Here is a 17,812-nt window from a genome sequence, read left to right as displayed (position 1 = left end):
TTAACATCACCTGTCTCCATAAAGCATTGGCTTCTGTAAGCATTGTATACAGGCTTCATGGAACCACTGTTTACACCTCCAGCACTGCAGCATTTTTAGGTACCAGCTAACAAAAATAAAGCAAAAATATACAGCTCAATATACAATTAAACATCTGTTAAGAATAGTAAAAGTTGACTTATCTTTTATGAATCCTTATATTACATATTCATTTTAAAGAGTTGACCACTGTCACAGTATAATTGCAATTGAGAAAGAAGAGTTTTAAGAACATTTTGGATTTTTTATATAAAATGCCCATGAGAAAATGTTTCTCGCTGGTTTAATAGATTAAATGAGAATATGTAGCTACTAAATTCCTATTTGTTGTTATATGGTTATGATAGTCTTCCCTCTCAAAAGACAAAATACATTGTAGCCTATAGATAATCCTTAAATATTCCAAGCTGTTGGAACGTAACCGAATTCAATTCATGAAGAACCACCAATACTGGACGATCACAGAAACAACAATATTGGGTCGCACTCTCTTTGGTGCTTGTCAGTTGATATTTTGAGTACAGCAAATTATCTCTGCTGAATTATAGGATAAAAAAGATTAACCACACACTAGAGAGTTCCAAAGAGTAACTTGACATGAAACATTAACTTTCCCTCTTCACAGATCCTGCCAGACCTGAGATTTTCTTGCACTGCTTTTATTTCAACTACATATTACATTGTTGTTTCCTTCATACACTATACCTCACCAACTACTAATCTTTGTTGTTCCCCCTCAATCACTTAATGCAGTGCATGAATTCCACAAATACCAGCAGTGGTAAATCCAAACAGTGAAATTAAATTGTCAAATTGCTGACTATAAAGAGAGTATTCATATCAATTTGGGGGTGAGTTAGTTCAGTTGCTGAACAGCTGATTTGTGATGCACAGTGATGCCAACAGCAGAGTTTCAATTCCCATAGTGGCTAAGGTAATCATGAAGGTCCCACCTTCTCAACCTCGTCTGTTGCTTGAGGCATGATGACTCTTAGGTTAAAACACCTTGAGTAGTCCCTCTCTCACTGATGAGGGAGCAGGATCCTCTGGGATGATGGTGACCTTACTGTCACCCCATGTGGCCTAATTTCTAAATCATGGGCAACATTTTCCTCTGCATGTCTCCATTCTACAACATTTCCTTGAACCGAACTAAGTGAGCACAAACCAAAGACTGGGCCGAGGAACCTGCTTATGTACTAGACTAATATTGTAGCAATGCTTTCATCCACTAGGCGATCACAACAGCCTGTTTTACCACCTTTCCTCATAAAGGCCACAGCATTAATTTAGAAGACATTATGGTTCACAGCTGGAGTTCAGTCTGCCATTCAAACCTCACTCCTGGACTTGAGCATACTAATGTGTCAACCTAAATTGTGTTGCACTTGTTAAATGAAAAACTAACAGCAGCATATGAAAAACATACCACAATATTTAAAATTAATAAATCCCAGGTTTCTTGGCTCAATATGTTAAAAAAAATCAACAATTGATCAAATGCTTTTTTTGTTCATCCACGAGATGAGGGCATTGCTAGCCATTTATTGCCCATCCCCAATTGCCCAGAGGGCAGTTAAGAGGCAATCACATTACTTTGGTCTGGAGTCACATATAGGCCAGAGCAGGTAAGGATGGCAGTTGTCTTCCCTAAAGGATGTTAGTGAACCAGACGGGTTTTCCCGACAATTGACAATGGACTTGTGGTCATCAGTAGACTCTTAATTCCAGATTTTTTGAATTTTGAATTCAAATTCCATCATCTGCCATGACTGGATTTGAACCCAGGTCCCCAGAACATTACCTGGATCTCTAGGTTAATAATTGGGAGAAAGTGAGGACTACAGATGCCGGAGATCAGAGCTTAAAAATGTGTTGTTGGAAAAGCGCAGGTCAGGCAGCATCAAAGGAGCAGGAGAATCGACTTTTCGGGTATAAGCCCTTTGGCCTGACTTGCTGTGCTTTTCCAGCAACACATTTTTAGGTTAATAATTGCACAAGTTTCATGCACAACTCCACTCAGTTATTAATTGAGGGGATGTTCTGAGAGCTGGAAAAAAATGCAATTTATTGCATTCACTCAATGTAGGGAGGCATCCCATTACCACACTGACACCACAAAAGCAAACAGATCTACAAAGCTGAAAAAAGTGTATCCTATCTCATAAGATTAAGTAGGTATTCAGCTTCACTGCAAATGCAAATATACTGCATTTATAAAGCGATTTGAGCATTCTATGGATTTGAACCTATTATCCTTATATAATTTTAATTCCTTTCACAGTTTTCCCAATGCACACATCCAGCAAATCATTGGATAGTTCCCATAAATGAACTATTTGCTAATTCAAGAAGTTCTATGAAGTTTAGATATAATTGGTTACTACATTGATAACATGATACTTGGGAGTGGCAGGTTTATGGAGATCCTGGACATTGAAGAATCAGCCAGCCTTCCTTACTAATTAAATCTGGAAGGACAGATGATGGAGGAGGCTCTTCCCACTTGGCTTCAGGTACAGCCACAATCTAATGCTTTAAAAGAAAGTGGATTTTCAGCCTTCATTCAGCTCAAACTGAACTCTAGCACATGACAAGGCTGACAGATCAATCTGCACTGTTGAGATTGGTGTCTTTCTAGCGCTGATTGCTATATATTAAGAAAACATTTAGCCTGTCATCTCAGAATGAAAGGCAAAATCACCAGGCAGTACTTGAAGACTATTGTGGGCATATTTTTGGTATCTTATTAAGAAAGTCTATAGCCTTAAAACTTGTCTTTAAATATTTAGACTAAAATGTCAATTATAGAACACATTTACTGCACTAGAAAATAGACAGGCAGGAAGGCTCAGAAAAGGGGGGGAACTCAAGGAATGCAGAAGATAGGGACATCTGGGCTCACCAAGTGATAACAGGATGCTGTAAGGCAATTAAGAACATTTGCCTCAGCATAGGTAAATGTGTGTGAACAGGACACCAAGTGATAACATTTACAGCCATTCCCTTGTGAAATGAATGGCAGAGTTTGATTCTGACCCTGAAATGAAACTCAATACTATTAATGGTCAGATCCTATCAATTACAATGGATTCTTAGACAAAGGAAGAAAGGTGGAATTTATGTAGCCCTTCCTACAACCACCAGGCAGCTTAAAGTATGCTATAGTGAATGGATTATTTCTGAAGTAGTCACCATTGTAGTATAAAAATGTCTTTTACTAATGTACAGCATCTTGCAGCAAATATTTTAACTAGTAATCATTCTTGTTTCCACTCAAAGGCTATCCTTCATACAAGGCAGTCAAAAGACACTTTTACAATTTTCTCCAATTACCACAAAGCCTAATTAAGCAATATCTGAATCACAATATATTTTACTTACTCTCCAGGGCCTCCACAGTAACAGTAACACTGTTCATGATTTGTTTTGTGGCCTACATCCCACTGAAGGTCCTCCAACTGGTATGGCAACGTCTGCTTCATGACTTGCAGAGCTTTAGCATTCGGTCCCTTCTTAAGAGCGCCACCCCTCTACAATGTAAAACAAAATCTGTAGCTGCAAAATTTTTCATTTATATAACTGACTACCTAAGAAGACCTACATGTTTCAGTCCATGAGTCACAATATAACAGTACACAGTTACAGCACCAAAAGCAACTCTTGGAATGTTATCCTTTATTACAAATAATTGAACAGAAAGGCAAGGATATTGTGCTTTAGTTACACAGCTAGCGAGACGACATCTCAAATACTGCACAAAGTTTTGGTCTCCCCTTATCTAAACTAAGATGTCAATGTATTGAAGGTGGATCAAAAGAGTTACTAGATTATGTCTGAATTGAGTGACCTCTCTTATGAAGATAAAATTGACAGATTGGGCTTAATTTCACTGGTCCTTGTAAGGGGAAGAACAAAGTGATTGAAGTTTAAAAGATCCTGAATGCTCTTGAGCGTGCAGACGTGAAAAGGATGTTTCTTCTTGTGGTTAAGTGCAGAACTAGGGGACACTTAAAATTGGGAGTTGCTTTTCAGCACCAAGATAAGAATTCTTTTCTCAAAAGCATTGTGCAATTTTGGAACAGTCTGCCTCAGAAAGCAGTGGAAGCAGGGTTCTTAAATATTTTTAAATTGGAGTTAGACTGATTCTTACGAGGCAGGGGAGTCAAAAGTTAACAGGAATAGATAGAGATGTGATATTCAAAAGATAAATCAACTATGATCTTAGTCAATGGTCGAGCAGGCTCCGGGGCTGAATGTACTACTTCTGGTAGTATTTATTATGTTTTATTGTAAACAAAACATTTGCGCTTTTTATCCTTTCAAAATCTATTTCTCTACACCAGTTCCTAGTACTTGGGGATTTATTGTAATTTACTTCACTGATTCCATTTTATCGTTTGTCAGAAAAGAAATACGATTCTCATCATCATACCGTACCTTTGTCGTAGTAGCAAAGACACATTGGCGACACAGCCACTTGGCATCTGATGCAATCACACTGGAATCTATGTTAGGCATGTGACATTTTTGATGATAACCTATTGATAAAAATAGCAGTGTAATACCTCATTGTTTAAACGTTCATGAAAATATATCAAAGGTTATTTTCAAATTTTAATTTACCTTGTCCACATTTGTCACAAATAACCATTTCATTGGGTACTTCAGAGTATTCCTCTTGGCATATTGTGCAAACCATCTCTCCACTTCCACTAGCTCCTGGGGTTAAATGCACAAAACATATTTCTTGAGCACATATTGCAAGCACTATGTTCAGTGTCAAGATTAAATTAGATTAGTGTGGAAACAGGCCCTTTGGCCCAACAAGTCCAAACCGACCCTCCGAAGAGCAACCCACCCAGACCCATTCCCCTACATTTACCCCTTCACCCAACACTATGGGTAATTTTGCATGGCCAATTCACCTAACCTGCACATTTTTGGACTGTGGGAGGAAACCGGAACACCCGGAGGAAAACCATGCGGATGCGGGGAGAATGTGCAAACTCCACACAGACAGTTGCCTGAGGGAAGAATTGAACCCGGGTCTCTGGCTCTGTGAGGCAGCAGTGCTAACCACTGTGCCACCGTGCTGCCAATTTTACTTTTAAAAATTTTTATAGTAAATCTACTTCAACTGTCTTTTGTGATTTGAGCCCTCAAATGATTGGACGCTGACACAATCAAATTAAATTAGAAGTAAAAACCAAATTTGAATATTTGGTTCACAAGATTAGATGCACAGAATACAGGGAGAACTAGCCATTTGGATACAGAACTGGGTCAAAGGTAGAAGACAGGAGGTGGTGGTGGAGAGTTGCCTTTCAGACTAGAGGCCTGTGAGCAATCGTGTGCCACAAGGATCAGTGCTGGGTGAACTGCTTTTTCTCATTTATGTAAATGATTTGAATTGAACATAGGAGGTATAGTTAGTAAGTTTGTAGATAACACCAAAATTGAAGGTATAATGGACAGCGAAGATTATCAGAGTACAACAGGAACTTGATCAGATGGGCCATTGAGGCAAGGAGTGGCAGATGGAGTTTAATTCAGATAAATGCAAGGTGCTGCATTTTGGAAAGGCAAGTCAGGGTAGGACTTCTACACACAATGGTAAGATCCTGGGAAGTGTTGCTGAATAGAGACCTTGGAGTGCAGGTTCACAGTTCCTTGAAAGTGGAATCTCAGGTAGATAGGATAGTGAAGGCGGCATTTGGTATGCTTGCCTTTATTGATCAACACATTGACCATAGGAATTGGGAGATCATGTTGCAGTTGAACAGTTCATTGTTTCGGCTACTTTTGGAGTACTGCATACACTTCTGATCTCCCTCCTATAGGAAGGACGTTGTGAAAGGGTTCAGAAAAGATTTACAAGGATGTTGCCAGGGTTGGAGGATTTGAGCTACAGGGAGTGGCTGAATAGGTTGGCACTATTTCCCCTGGAGCTTCAGAGGCTGAGGGGTGACCTTATTGAGATTTATAAAATATGAGGTGCATGGCTAGGGTAAATAGACATGGCCTTTTCCCCAGGGTGAGGGATTTTTATTTATTTTATTCATTCACTCACAAGATGACAGCATCTCTGGCCAGGACAGCATTTATTGCCCATCCCTAATTGCCCAGACAGCAGCTAAGAGTCAACCATTTGGAGTCACATGTAGACCACACTGAGTAAGGACAACAGTTTCCTTACCGAAACGTTATTAGTGAACCAGATGTGGGTTTTTTTCCTGACAATCAACAATGGATTCACAGTCATCACCAGACTTTTAATTCCAGATTTTTATTGAATTCAAATTCCACCATCTTCGTGGCGAGATTTGAACCTGGGTCCCTAGATTAGTAGTCTAACAATAATACCATTGCCTTCCCCAAAAGCAGAGGGCTTAAGGTGAGAGGAGAAATATTTAAAAAGGGACCCAAGGGGCAACTTTTTCCACACAGAGGGTGGTGCTTGTATTGAATGTGCTGCCAGAAGAATTGGAGGAGGCTGTTACAATTACAACATTTAAATGCATCTGGATGTGTATATGAATAGGAACGATTCAAGAAGAATATGGGTCAAATGCTGGCAAATGGGACTAATTTAAAAAGGATACCTGGTCAGCATGGACAAGTTGGATCAAAATATCTGTTTCCATGCTGTATATCTCTATGACTCTACCTTTTGCCATCAGTAACTTACTGAAAACATTTGCCTCTCAGCGCCAGGGATGACAGTTTGATTCCAGCCCCAGGCGACTGTGCAAACTCCACACGGACATTCTCCCTTTCCTCAGGGTGTTCCAGTTCTTCACACAGTCCAAAGAGGTGGGGGTTAGATAGATTGGCCATCAGAAATGTAGGGGTGTAGGGATAGGACAGCAGGATGAGTCTGGATGGGATGCTCTTTGGAGGGTCAGGACACAGGCTAAATGGTCTGCTGCTATACTGTAGGGAGACGATGATTCTATGATCTAGTTGCTTGGTAACACAGAGCTTGAGTTTTGTTAAAAAGAGACATGTTATCGAGGCTTTTTCTCTTACAACCATCAGGTCAGAATTACAAGAATCCCAAACTTCAAAAGGGAATAACCTGCTTCAGGAGGTGCTCGTTAGTTATCAAAACCATCACCACCTGCAAGTTCCCCACCAAGCGACTCACCGTTCCGACTTGGAAATATACCACTGTTCATTCACTGAATTTGAGGTCGAAATCCTCAAATTCCCTCCTTAACAACACTGGGTACACCTAGAGTACATGGACTGCAGAGATTCAAGGCAGCTCGCCACCTACCTCTCACAGCAACTAGGGGTCAGCAAATGTTGGCTGTGAGAATGTGTATAGGGTATAAGCAGGCAAGAAAAGCATCAAGTTCTGATTTTTGTGAAACAAGTGCAGCTGAGTATGACTCAGATCAGATAACAACTTACAGTAAACAATGGGCTGCTGGAGGCAAGGGTAATGGGTTAACAAGCTGAAAAGTATCCATTGTATGAATCCAGTTAACGAGGTTAAGAACATTCATTGTATAACAGTAAAGGGCTTGGTCTCTGCTACTGATACTCGTTGATTATAACGGTCACCCAATTAATACGTATGTTGCCTTATCTGGATGCTCCTCCCTGTCAAATAACTATAAAGTTCATTGAGGAACTGCTGTTCCAGAGAAGATCATGAACTCATGTTTCTGTGTACGTGGGCGATCATTATCTCTCCCTCCAGGGCCTAGAATAAAGATGAAGGAGATAATCCTATACTGTGTCTGAGCGTTTTGCTTAGACTGGGACGGGGGAGCAGGACGACAGCTAGGCTACAACGCCAACGCTCCACAAGTGAATAAAAGTCCACTATCATAGAGAATAACAGATAGGTTTATCCAATTAGAACAGAAGAGAATCATAGAATCCCTAGAAGGCAGGTAGAGGCCATTCAGGTCGTCAAGTCTGCATTGCTCTTCCGAAAAGCATCTCATGCTGACCCACCCACTGTCAGGGACAGTGGAAGAAGAAAACACACAAGAGTCACCATGATAGTTCTGCTAGTGCTTTTGTCTCTCCTTCCTATGATTAAGTCATTGTTGGCAACCACTTGTTAAGAAAATCTAGGTAATGTCTCACTAATCCAGCTTCTGTGGATCCTTGGACAGCTGATGAGCCCAAACCCAGTGCCACATCTCCAACCACCCATTTGTTTGGTGTTTCCAGGAGATTGATTTGGTCCTCGGCCTCAAGATCACTGGCACTCTTTTCTCAGGTGCCTTTTCCATGCTTCCTCTTGCTAACAGGGATTCTGAAAGAATTCCTGTTCTTTTCATAGGAATTCCTTCCAAGTCAGTTTCCTTTGAGCCTTCAAGCCATTTATGTTTATATTGCTTTTCTTGAGTGAAGCTTTTCGGTAGTCTTTGGTCGCCCTTTCGTTCAAGTGACATCCTTGAGCTCGGCAAAGAAGATCTGCATTAGCATTTGGAACTCAGGCATTCTAAGCACGTTGCTGAGCCAGCAGAGTTATTTTTAGATGATCACGGCCTTGACGCTGCTACTATTGACTTTATCAAGGACCCCAATGTTAGTATGACTGTCATCTGAGCTATGGAGAAACCAACTCAAACAACATTGATGTTACTTCTCCAGGGACATAAGATGAGACTGTGTGTAGTTCCAGTTTCGGAAGAACAACTGGCCAAGACCCAAAGATCTTGGTATCAGCACTGACGTCACAGTTGGTAAAGATTCTCATCCTTCAGCAACCAAATGTGGGGCTTGCAGATTTGATGCAGTGTTGGGTCTCCAGATTTTGTCACCCTTAGATGAACAGTGGCTTCCCAAGTCGGGAAAATGTTCCCCATGTGGGAGGATTTCTCGAGTAATGGAGAGAGACAAGAACTTGCCTTGGGATGGATTGATAAAGGACTTGAGTCTTCTTGGGGATAAGGCTGAGACCTACTCTTTGGTAAACTTCCAATTAAGCAAGGCTGGAAGATTCTGTTCAGAAAGAATGGAGATGACGGTCATCCATACAAAGAGGAACCTCAATTATCCGAATATCGATTATCCAAATATCAGATTATCTGAAGGAGATCGAGATCCCGATAGAAATATAATGTCAAAGAGCTGTTTCAACCCTGATCGTGTTTTTTTGTTTGCAGGTACAATGATTAAAAACGAACTTGGCTCACTGAGATGCTGCCGAGAACAGTCCAGGCACAGTCTCCAAATGACTGACCTTCTGCCCTCTCTCCCCCTACACTTTCCTTGGAGTTCTACACAAGCGTGTACCCTAAACCCTCCTTCCCAGATACTCTCTCCAACATTGTCCTGTAAGGGCAAATATGGAACTTGTCAAAACGTTGCAGTAAAAAGGTAAGTGTGCGTGGAGTGCGGGATGTGGGGGTTCTATTTGGAGACTTAGCCTACAAAGGCAGCAATAGTCTTAATGTTGGTGTACAGTCCGGCTGCTATTGGAAGGGGTCAGCCAGGGCACGGACGGTAGGTGGGGGTGGAGGGGGCAGGCAGGCAGGCAGGGTTTGGGGGGGCAAGGGGCAGGCAGCAGCAGACGTGGTTGGGGACGGGGCACGCGCGGTGTGCTTTAGCCTAGTCTGAACAGGGAGCAGACTTCACAGAAAACTCAGAGCCCCAGAGAAAATCAATTAACCGAATAACCAATTATCCAAACGAAATAGTGTGCACCCATCTCATTCAGATGATCGAGGTTCCTCTGTACAGATATTCCATGAACAGTGTCAGTGTTGATTTCTTCTTAGATTTCAACAATTTGAGGTTGGAAAGTTCTCCATCCATTCTGCAGACAATTTCCCAGCATATGGACAGTTGTTCTGCACAGGGAGGATGGTGGTGAACAAAATGGGAGTCATGACATATCCCTGGTTGACTCATCTTGACCTCAAAAGGATCGTGTCATAATACCAGTGGTGACGACTGTCACCAACAGTCTGTCATGGAGGAGAGACAGGACTTGGTGGATTTCTCTGGACAGACACTTCTATAAGATCAGGGTGATGGTAGCATCCCTGAGATCGGCAGAGATTTCTCCTCTTTCCCAGGTTTTCAGGAATTGTTGATGGAGATGATGTGTAATGCCTTCTCCTCCAAGTTTGAAAATCGCTGTTAGAATTATATCCACTTCGGCAGCTTTTCAATTCATGGTTTAATGTGGGCTTCAAATTCTTCCAAACTAGGTGGCAGTCTAAGATCATCTTTGATGGGTGATATGGGAGGTGGGGTGATGCTTCTTCAATGACTTTCTCATCAATAATTGCATTGCAGTTAGGAATTCTTTGAAGTGCTCTCTAAACAGAAGGCTAGTCTTTTCAGTCTCTCAGAAGGGAGAGACTGCGCCGATGTGAGACCAAGGAAGTAGGTGCATATATTGCCTTGGTGGCCCTGACGCAGCCCCAGTTGTCCTGCTTGTCGAGAAGGAGTTGCAGTTCCTCAACTTTCTCAATCCACCATTGATTCTCGATTCCCCAGTTCTTCTTGGTAACTCCACCTTTGCTATTTGATGAGTTCTCCTCTTTGCCTTGCTGGTGATGTCATTTTACCAGGCAAAGAACGTTCCGCTTATTAAGGATGCCTTGGATGGTGCAGTCTTCTCACTGACCAAGTCCTTGGTGCTTCTGGGTCTTGTAATCAATGATTTCTTCGTTGCATGAAATGATGCCTGTCTTCAGTTCTTGTTAGATTTCCTTTACTTCATTAAAATGAACGTTTTAGAGATGTTGATGATGAATGTGTTGGAAATTCACCTGCAGCTTGTTTTGCTATTGAAGCTGCTCAATATTTAACTTCTTTTCTGAACAGTTTCACCATCAGCTGCTTCTGGTGGGATTTGATAGTCACAGAGGAGCTATTGGTAATTGCTTTTGGTCTTGGAGTTAAACAATGACATCAATCAAAACTAGTGCTTTGATTGTGGATGCTTTCAAGAGATCATCAACTTGTCTTTTTGGCAGAACACCAGCTGGTGTTCCACACATTGGAAAGCATGACAGCTCTACTGGAGTTGCAATTCCTAACTCTTCTCTTTCTGACAGTCCCTTTCCAGAGTTGCCAACTCTGGCACTGGAGTTCCCAAGGACAATAATATTGATATTCTTTAGGGAAGTTGATAAGAATCGTGTCGAGGGTTGAGCCAAAGTCTTCTTTGGACTCAATAATATCAAGGTTACCATTAGCACTCTCAATTGCCACAAAAAGGTAGGATTAAGTATTAAGTTTTTATATAACAATGTACTTCACTTACATGATTAAAATTGGTAACTCAAATGTAGTAATGCAACATGGACCAAAAAGTATTATACCCCCCACAACCGCACTTTTGTTCAGCATTTAACCAGTTTATGGCTGTACTATTGTTCCTGATTGCAAGAACTTCCTATCCAACAGCATGATGATGATATTGGCTGCAGGGATTTAAGAATGGCTCAAGACATGACAAATTCCCAACATTCCCATCAAGATCACCTCAAGGATTTTAAACTACAATAACTTTAGTTGTTTTGCAATAAGACAATTGGACCCAGCTGAACTTCCTAAACAAGACTTTTTATAGTTTAATGTCATCATTTAAACAGTTTCATTAGCCCAATACTTCTTCCTACTCTGACTACATTCTATTCTTGATAACTGGCAAGTTTAAATAAATGCAAATTGATTTGCTAATTACTGATCAACACAAAAAGTGTAATGTTGACGCCAAAATATATGGATTTTCAGGTAAGCTGAATTTAGACTGTGCTTCCTGTATGAAGCACATAACTTGTACAAAGATTAAAGCTCCCCCTTCATATTCACTATTCAAACCAAATAGTTCAGAAATTTTTCTTTTATAATAATTTTTTTTTAAAACTTCAAAATAGTATTGGCTAGATAAGACAGAATTTGGGCACTAAAATTAGCTTGTCACTCTCAATAAGAGACATGAAGGCACTGACAATGATTCTATCATTACTGATTGTTAGCTGGTGTGCTTACTAAAACATACGTGTGGACATGACATGGCAACCTTTGTTGAATTCTTTTCTCTCCTTCTCTCCAGCATCCACATAATCCAATTTTCCTGCACCCAATACCTATACCACCTTGACCAGTGTTGCTTTATTAGACCATGAGAAACTCAAGCACAACATTGTTTCAAATACCAAATATGGAGGAACATGGTTTATTATGCACAGATTCTGGATTAGTGGTGCTGGAAGAGCACAGCAGTTCAGGCAGCATCCAAGGAGCAGCGAAATCGACGTTTCGGGCAAAAGCCCTTCAACAGGAATAAAGGCAGAGAGCCTGAAGCGTGGAGAGATAAGCTAGAGGGGAGTGGGGGTGGGGAGAAAGTAGCAGAGAGTACAATAGGTGAGTGGGGGAGGGGATGAAGGTGATAGGTCAGGGAGGATAGGGTGGAGTGGATAAGTGGAAAAGGAGCTAGGCAGGTAGGACAAGTCCAGACAAGTCATGGGGACAGTGCTGAGCTGGAAGTTTGGAACTAGGGTGAGGTGGGGGAAGGGGAAAATGAGGAAACTGTTGAAGTCCACATTGATGCCCTGGGGTTGAAGTGTTCCGAGGCGGAAGATGAGGCGTTCTTCCTCCAGGCGTCTGGTGGTGAGGGAGCGGTGGTGAAGGAGGCCCAGGACTTCCATGTCCTCGGCAGAGTGGGAGGGAGAGTTGAAATGTTGGGCCACGGGGCGGTGTGATTGATTGGTGCAGGTGTCCTGGAGATGTTCCCTAAAGCGCTCTGCTAGGAGGCGCCCAGTCTCCCCAATGTAGAGGAGACCGCATCGGGAGCAACGGATACAATAAGTGATATTAGTGGATGTGCAGGTAAAACTTTGATGGATGTGGAAGGCTCCTTTAGGGCCTTGGATAGAGGTGAGGGAGGAGGTGTAGGATTTACAGTTCCTGCGGTGGCAGGGGAAGGTGCCAGGATGGGAGGGTGGGTTGTAGGGGGGCGTGGACCTGACCAGGTAGTCACGGAGGGAACGGTCTTTGCGGAAGGCAGAAAGGGGTGGGGGGGGGAAATATATCCCTGGTGGTGGGGTCTTTTTGGAGGTGGCGGAAATGTCGGCAGATGATTTCGTTTATGCAAAGGTTGGTAGGGTGGAAGCTGATGCGTTCTGTCCTTGTTATGGTTGGAGGGGTAGGGTCTGAGGGAGTCTCGTCCACATCCCGCACCTCCACCCTCAGACCCCACCCCTCCAACGAAATCACCCGTTGTTGGAGGGAACCCGGAGGGACACGATGTACATGTATTTGGAAAGGCAAGGACTGATTAGGGATAGTCAACATGGTTTTACGCATGGGAAATCATGTCTCACAAACTTGACTGAGCTTTTTGAGGAAGTAACAAAGAGGACTGATGAGGACAGAGCGGTAGATGTGATCTATGTGGACTTCAGCAAAGCGCTCGACAAGGTTCCCCATGGGAGACTGATTAGCAAGGTTAGATCTCACGGAATACAGGGAGAACTAGCCATTCGGATACAGAACTGGCTCAAAGATAGAAAGCAGAGGGTGGTGGTGGAGGGTTGTTTTTCAGACTGGAGGCCTGTGACCAGTGGAGTGCCACAAGGATCGGTGCTGGGTCCTCTACTTTTTGTCATTTAAATAAATGATTTGGATGCAAGCATAAGAGGTACAGTTAGTAAGGTTGCAGGTGACACCAAAATTGGAGGTGTAGGGGGCAGCGAAGAGGGTTACCTCAGAATACAACAGGATCTGGACCAGATGGGTCAATGGACGGAGAGGTGGCAGGTGGAGGTTAATTCAGATAAATGCGAGGTGCTGCATTTTGGGAAAGCAAATCTTAGCAGGACGTATACACTTAATGGTAAGGTCCTAGGGAGCGTTGCTGAACAAAGAGACCTTGGAGTGCAGGTTCATAGCTCCTTGAAAGTGGAGTCACAGGTAGATAGGATAGTGAAGAAGGTGTTTGGTATGCTTTCCTTTATTGGTCAGAGTATTGAGTACAGGAGTTGGGAGGTCATGTTGCAGCTGTACGGGACATTGGTAAGGCCACTGTTGGAATATTGCATGCAATTCTGGTTCAATTCAGATAACGCATGTAATACAGGTTACAATGCAATATCATCTGCTGGATTATATACAAGCAAAGGAAATTAAGAGAGGAGAGCAACAACTGTCAGGCACAAACCCATGATTCTAGCACATCTTGAATCATGCTCAAAGGTACTTGGAATTGTAGTTGCTTAGTTCCTGTTCAGCAGAAGCAACAATAGTTCAGGGAAAACCACAAACCTAAGTTTTGTATTATGCACTTGACATTGCTCACAAATAGGAGTCCATCCCCAAACATAAGGAAAGGTAAGTTTGATCATTTAACTTAGTTCCACTCAACTCAGACATAAAAATTCTTTGGGTGATCAGCTTGAAATACATTTACAGCAATTGTGAATCTCCCTTCAATTGAGAACTAAACTGATTCCCATCATTTTAATTCATATTTTTGGCATTGCAATTGATGCTTTTCACTCTTTCCTCCTTGTGGTCATCTCTTACTTTTGTGAGACTCAGTTTCCTGAACTCATGAGTAGGCCAAGAGAAAGAATTGTTACATCACTACGTACATAATAAGTCAGTGGTAAATATCTGGGGAGCAAGTAGTTAGTGTCAAAAAAACAAAAGGAGCAATACAATATGAATAATCTACAACTTTATTTATTGGACATTTTATGATCTGTAGTACAATGCAAATGCTTTCAGGCCATTTTATATATAATAATTTGATTATAAGTGGTTCACTTTTTGCTTTGTTTACCATCCATTACTTAGTTAATTAAATGTAATTGAGCTTCATTTGAGAGTTTGGAGATTTATTTAATTTGCATGCATTTTAATAAGGTTGTACAGTGAGGTGAACAGTTCAGTACACTGTACAGGTGCAGAAAAATAAACTGCTGGTGCCCACTGACATGTATCCATACTTGCAGTAAATAGAACAACCCAAAAAGTCAGTATGGGTATGTGCCAGAAAAAATTTTGGAAACTCACATGGGCTCACTCTGCAGGTAGAAGTCATTGAGAACTTACATTGTAGTCTTTCAGGAAGAAATACCAGATGAAGGCAAAAGCTTACTGCAACTGCTCAGAAATTCACCATAAGGAAACCACTGGGTAGCTGTCCCAGCCTGAGCTGGAACAGGCAAAGTGCTGACTTTTCACCAGTGTAACGATATTATTGTGATAAAAAGCATGAAGTGGAATCTGACATCTTCAACAAATCTTTCTACCCTTTCATTTTGTTTAATGCACTGTAATTTCTTTTTTTTTCTTGTTTAATAGAAGTTTTATTGTGTTAAAAGTAGACCGACAGCCTATTAAGAACATGTTTTGTAACTGACCTCCATAGTTAAAACAAATCAAGTTAGAATCAAACAAGCCAGGGTTTACTCTGGGTTAATGTCACCTGCATTCATAATTCAGATATGAAACATTAGCCAAAAAGGAAAAGGAAGCATATGTAAGGTTTGGGAACCTGAAATCAGACAAGGCCCTTGAGGAAGAAAACGTAGCAAAGGAGGGCTTAAAAAGGGGTAATTAAATGTCCTTCGCACATAGAATTAAGGAGAATCCCAAGACATTTTACACTGGACACCTGAAAAATTAAGATCCTCTTCCAATCAACACATAACATAGAACATAGAACAGTACAGCCCTTCAGCCCACGATGTTTGCCGACCTTTTATCCTATTTTAAGATCAAACTAACCTACATACCCTTTATTTTGCTTTCATCAATGTGCCTATCCAAGAGTCGCTTACATGTCCCTAATGTATCTGTCTCTACCACCACTGCTAGCAGTGCATGCCATGCCCGAAAGCTCTGAGCAAAGAACCTACCTCTGACATCTACCCTAAAGCTTCCTCCAATCACCTTAAAATGATGCACCCTTGTGATAGCCAATTCTGCCATGAGAAAACACTTCTGACTAATCACTCTATGTCTCTCAACATCTTGCACACCTCTATCAAGTCACCTCTCATCTTACTTCACTCCAACAAGAAATTGCATAGCTCCCCCAACCTTTTTTCATAAGACCTGCCCTCCAATGCAGACAGCATCCTGGAAAATCTCCTCTGCACCCTCTCTAAAGTTTCTACAGTCATCCTATAATGATGCAACCAAACTGAACACAATATTCCAAGAGTGGTCTAACCAGGGCTCTATAGAGCTGCAGCGTAACCTCGTGGCTATTAAACGTGACCCCCCCGCTAATGAAAGCCAACACACCATATGCCTTCTTGACAACCCTATCAACTTGGGTGGCAACTTTGAGGGATTTGTGGACATGGACCCCAAGATCCCACTGTTCCTCCATACTGCCAAGAATCCTGCCTTTAACCCTGTATTCTACATGGTAATTTGACATTCCAAAGTGAATCACTTCACACTTTTCCAAGTTGAACTCCATCTGCCACTTCTCAACCCAGTTCTGCATCCTGTCAATGTCCCGTCGCAAACTACAACAACAGTCCACACTATCTCCCACTCCATCAAACTTCGTGTCATCAGCAAATTACTAACCCACCCTTCCACTTCTTCATCCAAGTAATTTATAAAAATCACAAAGAGCAGAGGTCCCAGAACAGATCCCTGCAGAACACCATTGGCCACTGAACTCCAGGCTGAATAATTTCCATCTACTACCATCCTCTGTCTTCTATAGGCCAGCCAATTCTGTATCAAGACAGCCAAAATTTCCCTGTATCCCATGCCTCCTTACTTTAAGAATAAGCCTACCATGGGGAACCTTAACAAAAGCCTTGCTAAAATCCATGCACACCATATCCACTGCTCTACCTTCAATGGGGTTTAGTCAGATTCTCAAAGAATTCAATAAGGCGAAAGTGAGGACTGCAAATGCTGGAGATTAGAGTCAAGACTGTGGTGCTGGAAAAGCACAGCAGGTCAGGCAGCATCCGAGGAGCAGGAAAATCATCTCTCAGAACCCTCTTCAATAATCTGCCCACCACAAACTATGACTGACTGGTCTATAATTCCTAGAACTATCTCTATTCCCTTTCTCGAACAAGGGAATAACACCACAGTCTCTACTCTGCCCCTCACAAAGCTATGCTGATGATCTCTAACTAAGCTATAGTTTTCCAAATAATCATAAATCCTGTCTCTCAGAACCCTCTTCAATAATCCACCCATCACAGACTAAGACTGACTGGTCTATAATTCCTAGGACTATCTCTATTCCCTTTCTCAAACAAAGGAATAACACTTGCCACCCTCCAATCATCTGCAACAACTCCAGAAGACAGTGACGATGCAAAGATCATCGCCAAAGGCTCAGCAATCTCTTTCCTCACTTCATAGTCTTGGGTATATCCCATCTGGCCCATGGGACTTATCTATCCTTATGTTTTTCAATGTTTTCAGCATATCCTCCTTCTGAACAACAACACACCACCTTATCCTGTCAATTAAGATCAAGATGATTCTGGATAATGCAGACATTTTCTGTCTGCTGAGATGCACCTCTCAACAAGGGCAAACAAAAAAAAACAAAATTCATTCTCACTTCTAATGAGTCATCTGATTGGGGTATAAGAGAATTTGAGCAAGGTTGATAGTTTACCAGGGAACAGCAATTCCCACACTCCTATATGTATCAGAGATTTGGACAACAGTAGGTAGCTCCAAACACTGCAGACGGACTATCAGCAATGTCTTCATATATAACACCTTCTAACATCCAGTTGCAGGAAAGGTGGTCCCAACTGCAGTATCCTCTGCTAAGCCAACGTAC

At 41.8% G+C, this 17,812-nt stretch overlaps 1 protein-coding gene across 3 annotated transcripts in view; it reads right to left on the bottom strand.

Moving 5' to 3' along the window:
- mtf2 (metal response element binding transcription factor 2) overlaps nucleotides 1-17,812 on the bottom strand; it is a 55,434-nt gene that overhangs the window by 25,831 nt on the left and 11,791 nt on the right. For all 3 annotated transcript variants that reach the window (XM_043698812.2, XM_043698813.2, XM_087990461.1), the window contains 4 exons: nucleotides 4,666-4,761; nucleotides 4,480-4,580; nucleotides 3,424-3,572; nucleotides 11-106 (listed from right to left, as the gene is read on the bottom strand). In XM_043698812.2, the coding sequence (XP_043554747.1) occupies nucleotides 11-106; nucleotides 3,424-3,572; nucleotides 4,480-4,580; nucleotides 4,666-4,761 (442 nt within the window). The remainder of the gene's footprint in view (nucleotides 1-10; nucleotides 107-3,423; nucleotides 3,573-4,479; nucleotides 4,581-4,665; nucleotides 4,762-17,812) is intronic.

The sequence above is a fragment of the Chiloscyllium plagiosum genome, unplaced genomic scaffold, assembly GCF_037043375.1.
Source record: "Chiloscyllium plagiosum isolate Xiang-an unplaced genomic scaffold, Cpla_swu_hap1 HiC_scaffold_9, whole genome shotgun sequence".
In the NCBI taxonomy this organism is placed as follows: Eukaryota; Metazoa; Chordata; class Chondrichthyes; order Orectolobiformes; family Hemiscylliidae; genus Chiloscyllium; species Chiloscyllium plagiosum.
The sequence above is the reverse complement of the archived record's forward strand: the minus strand, read 5'-3'. Positions and strand labels throughout refer to the sequence as shown.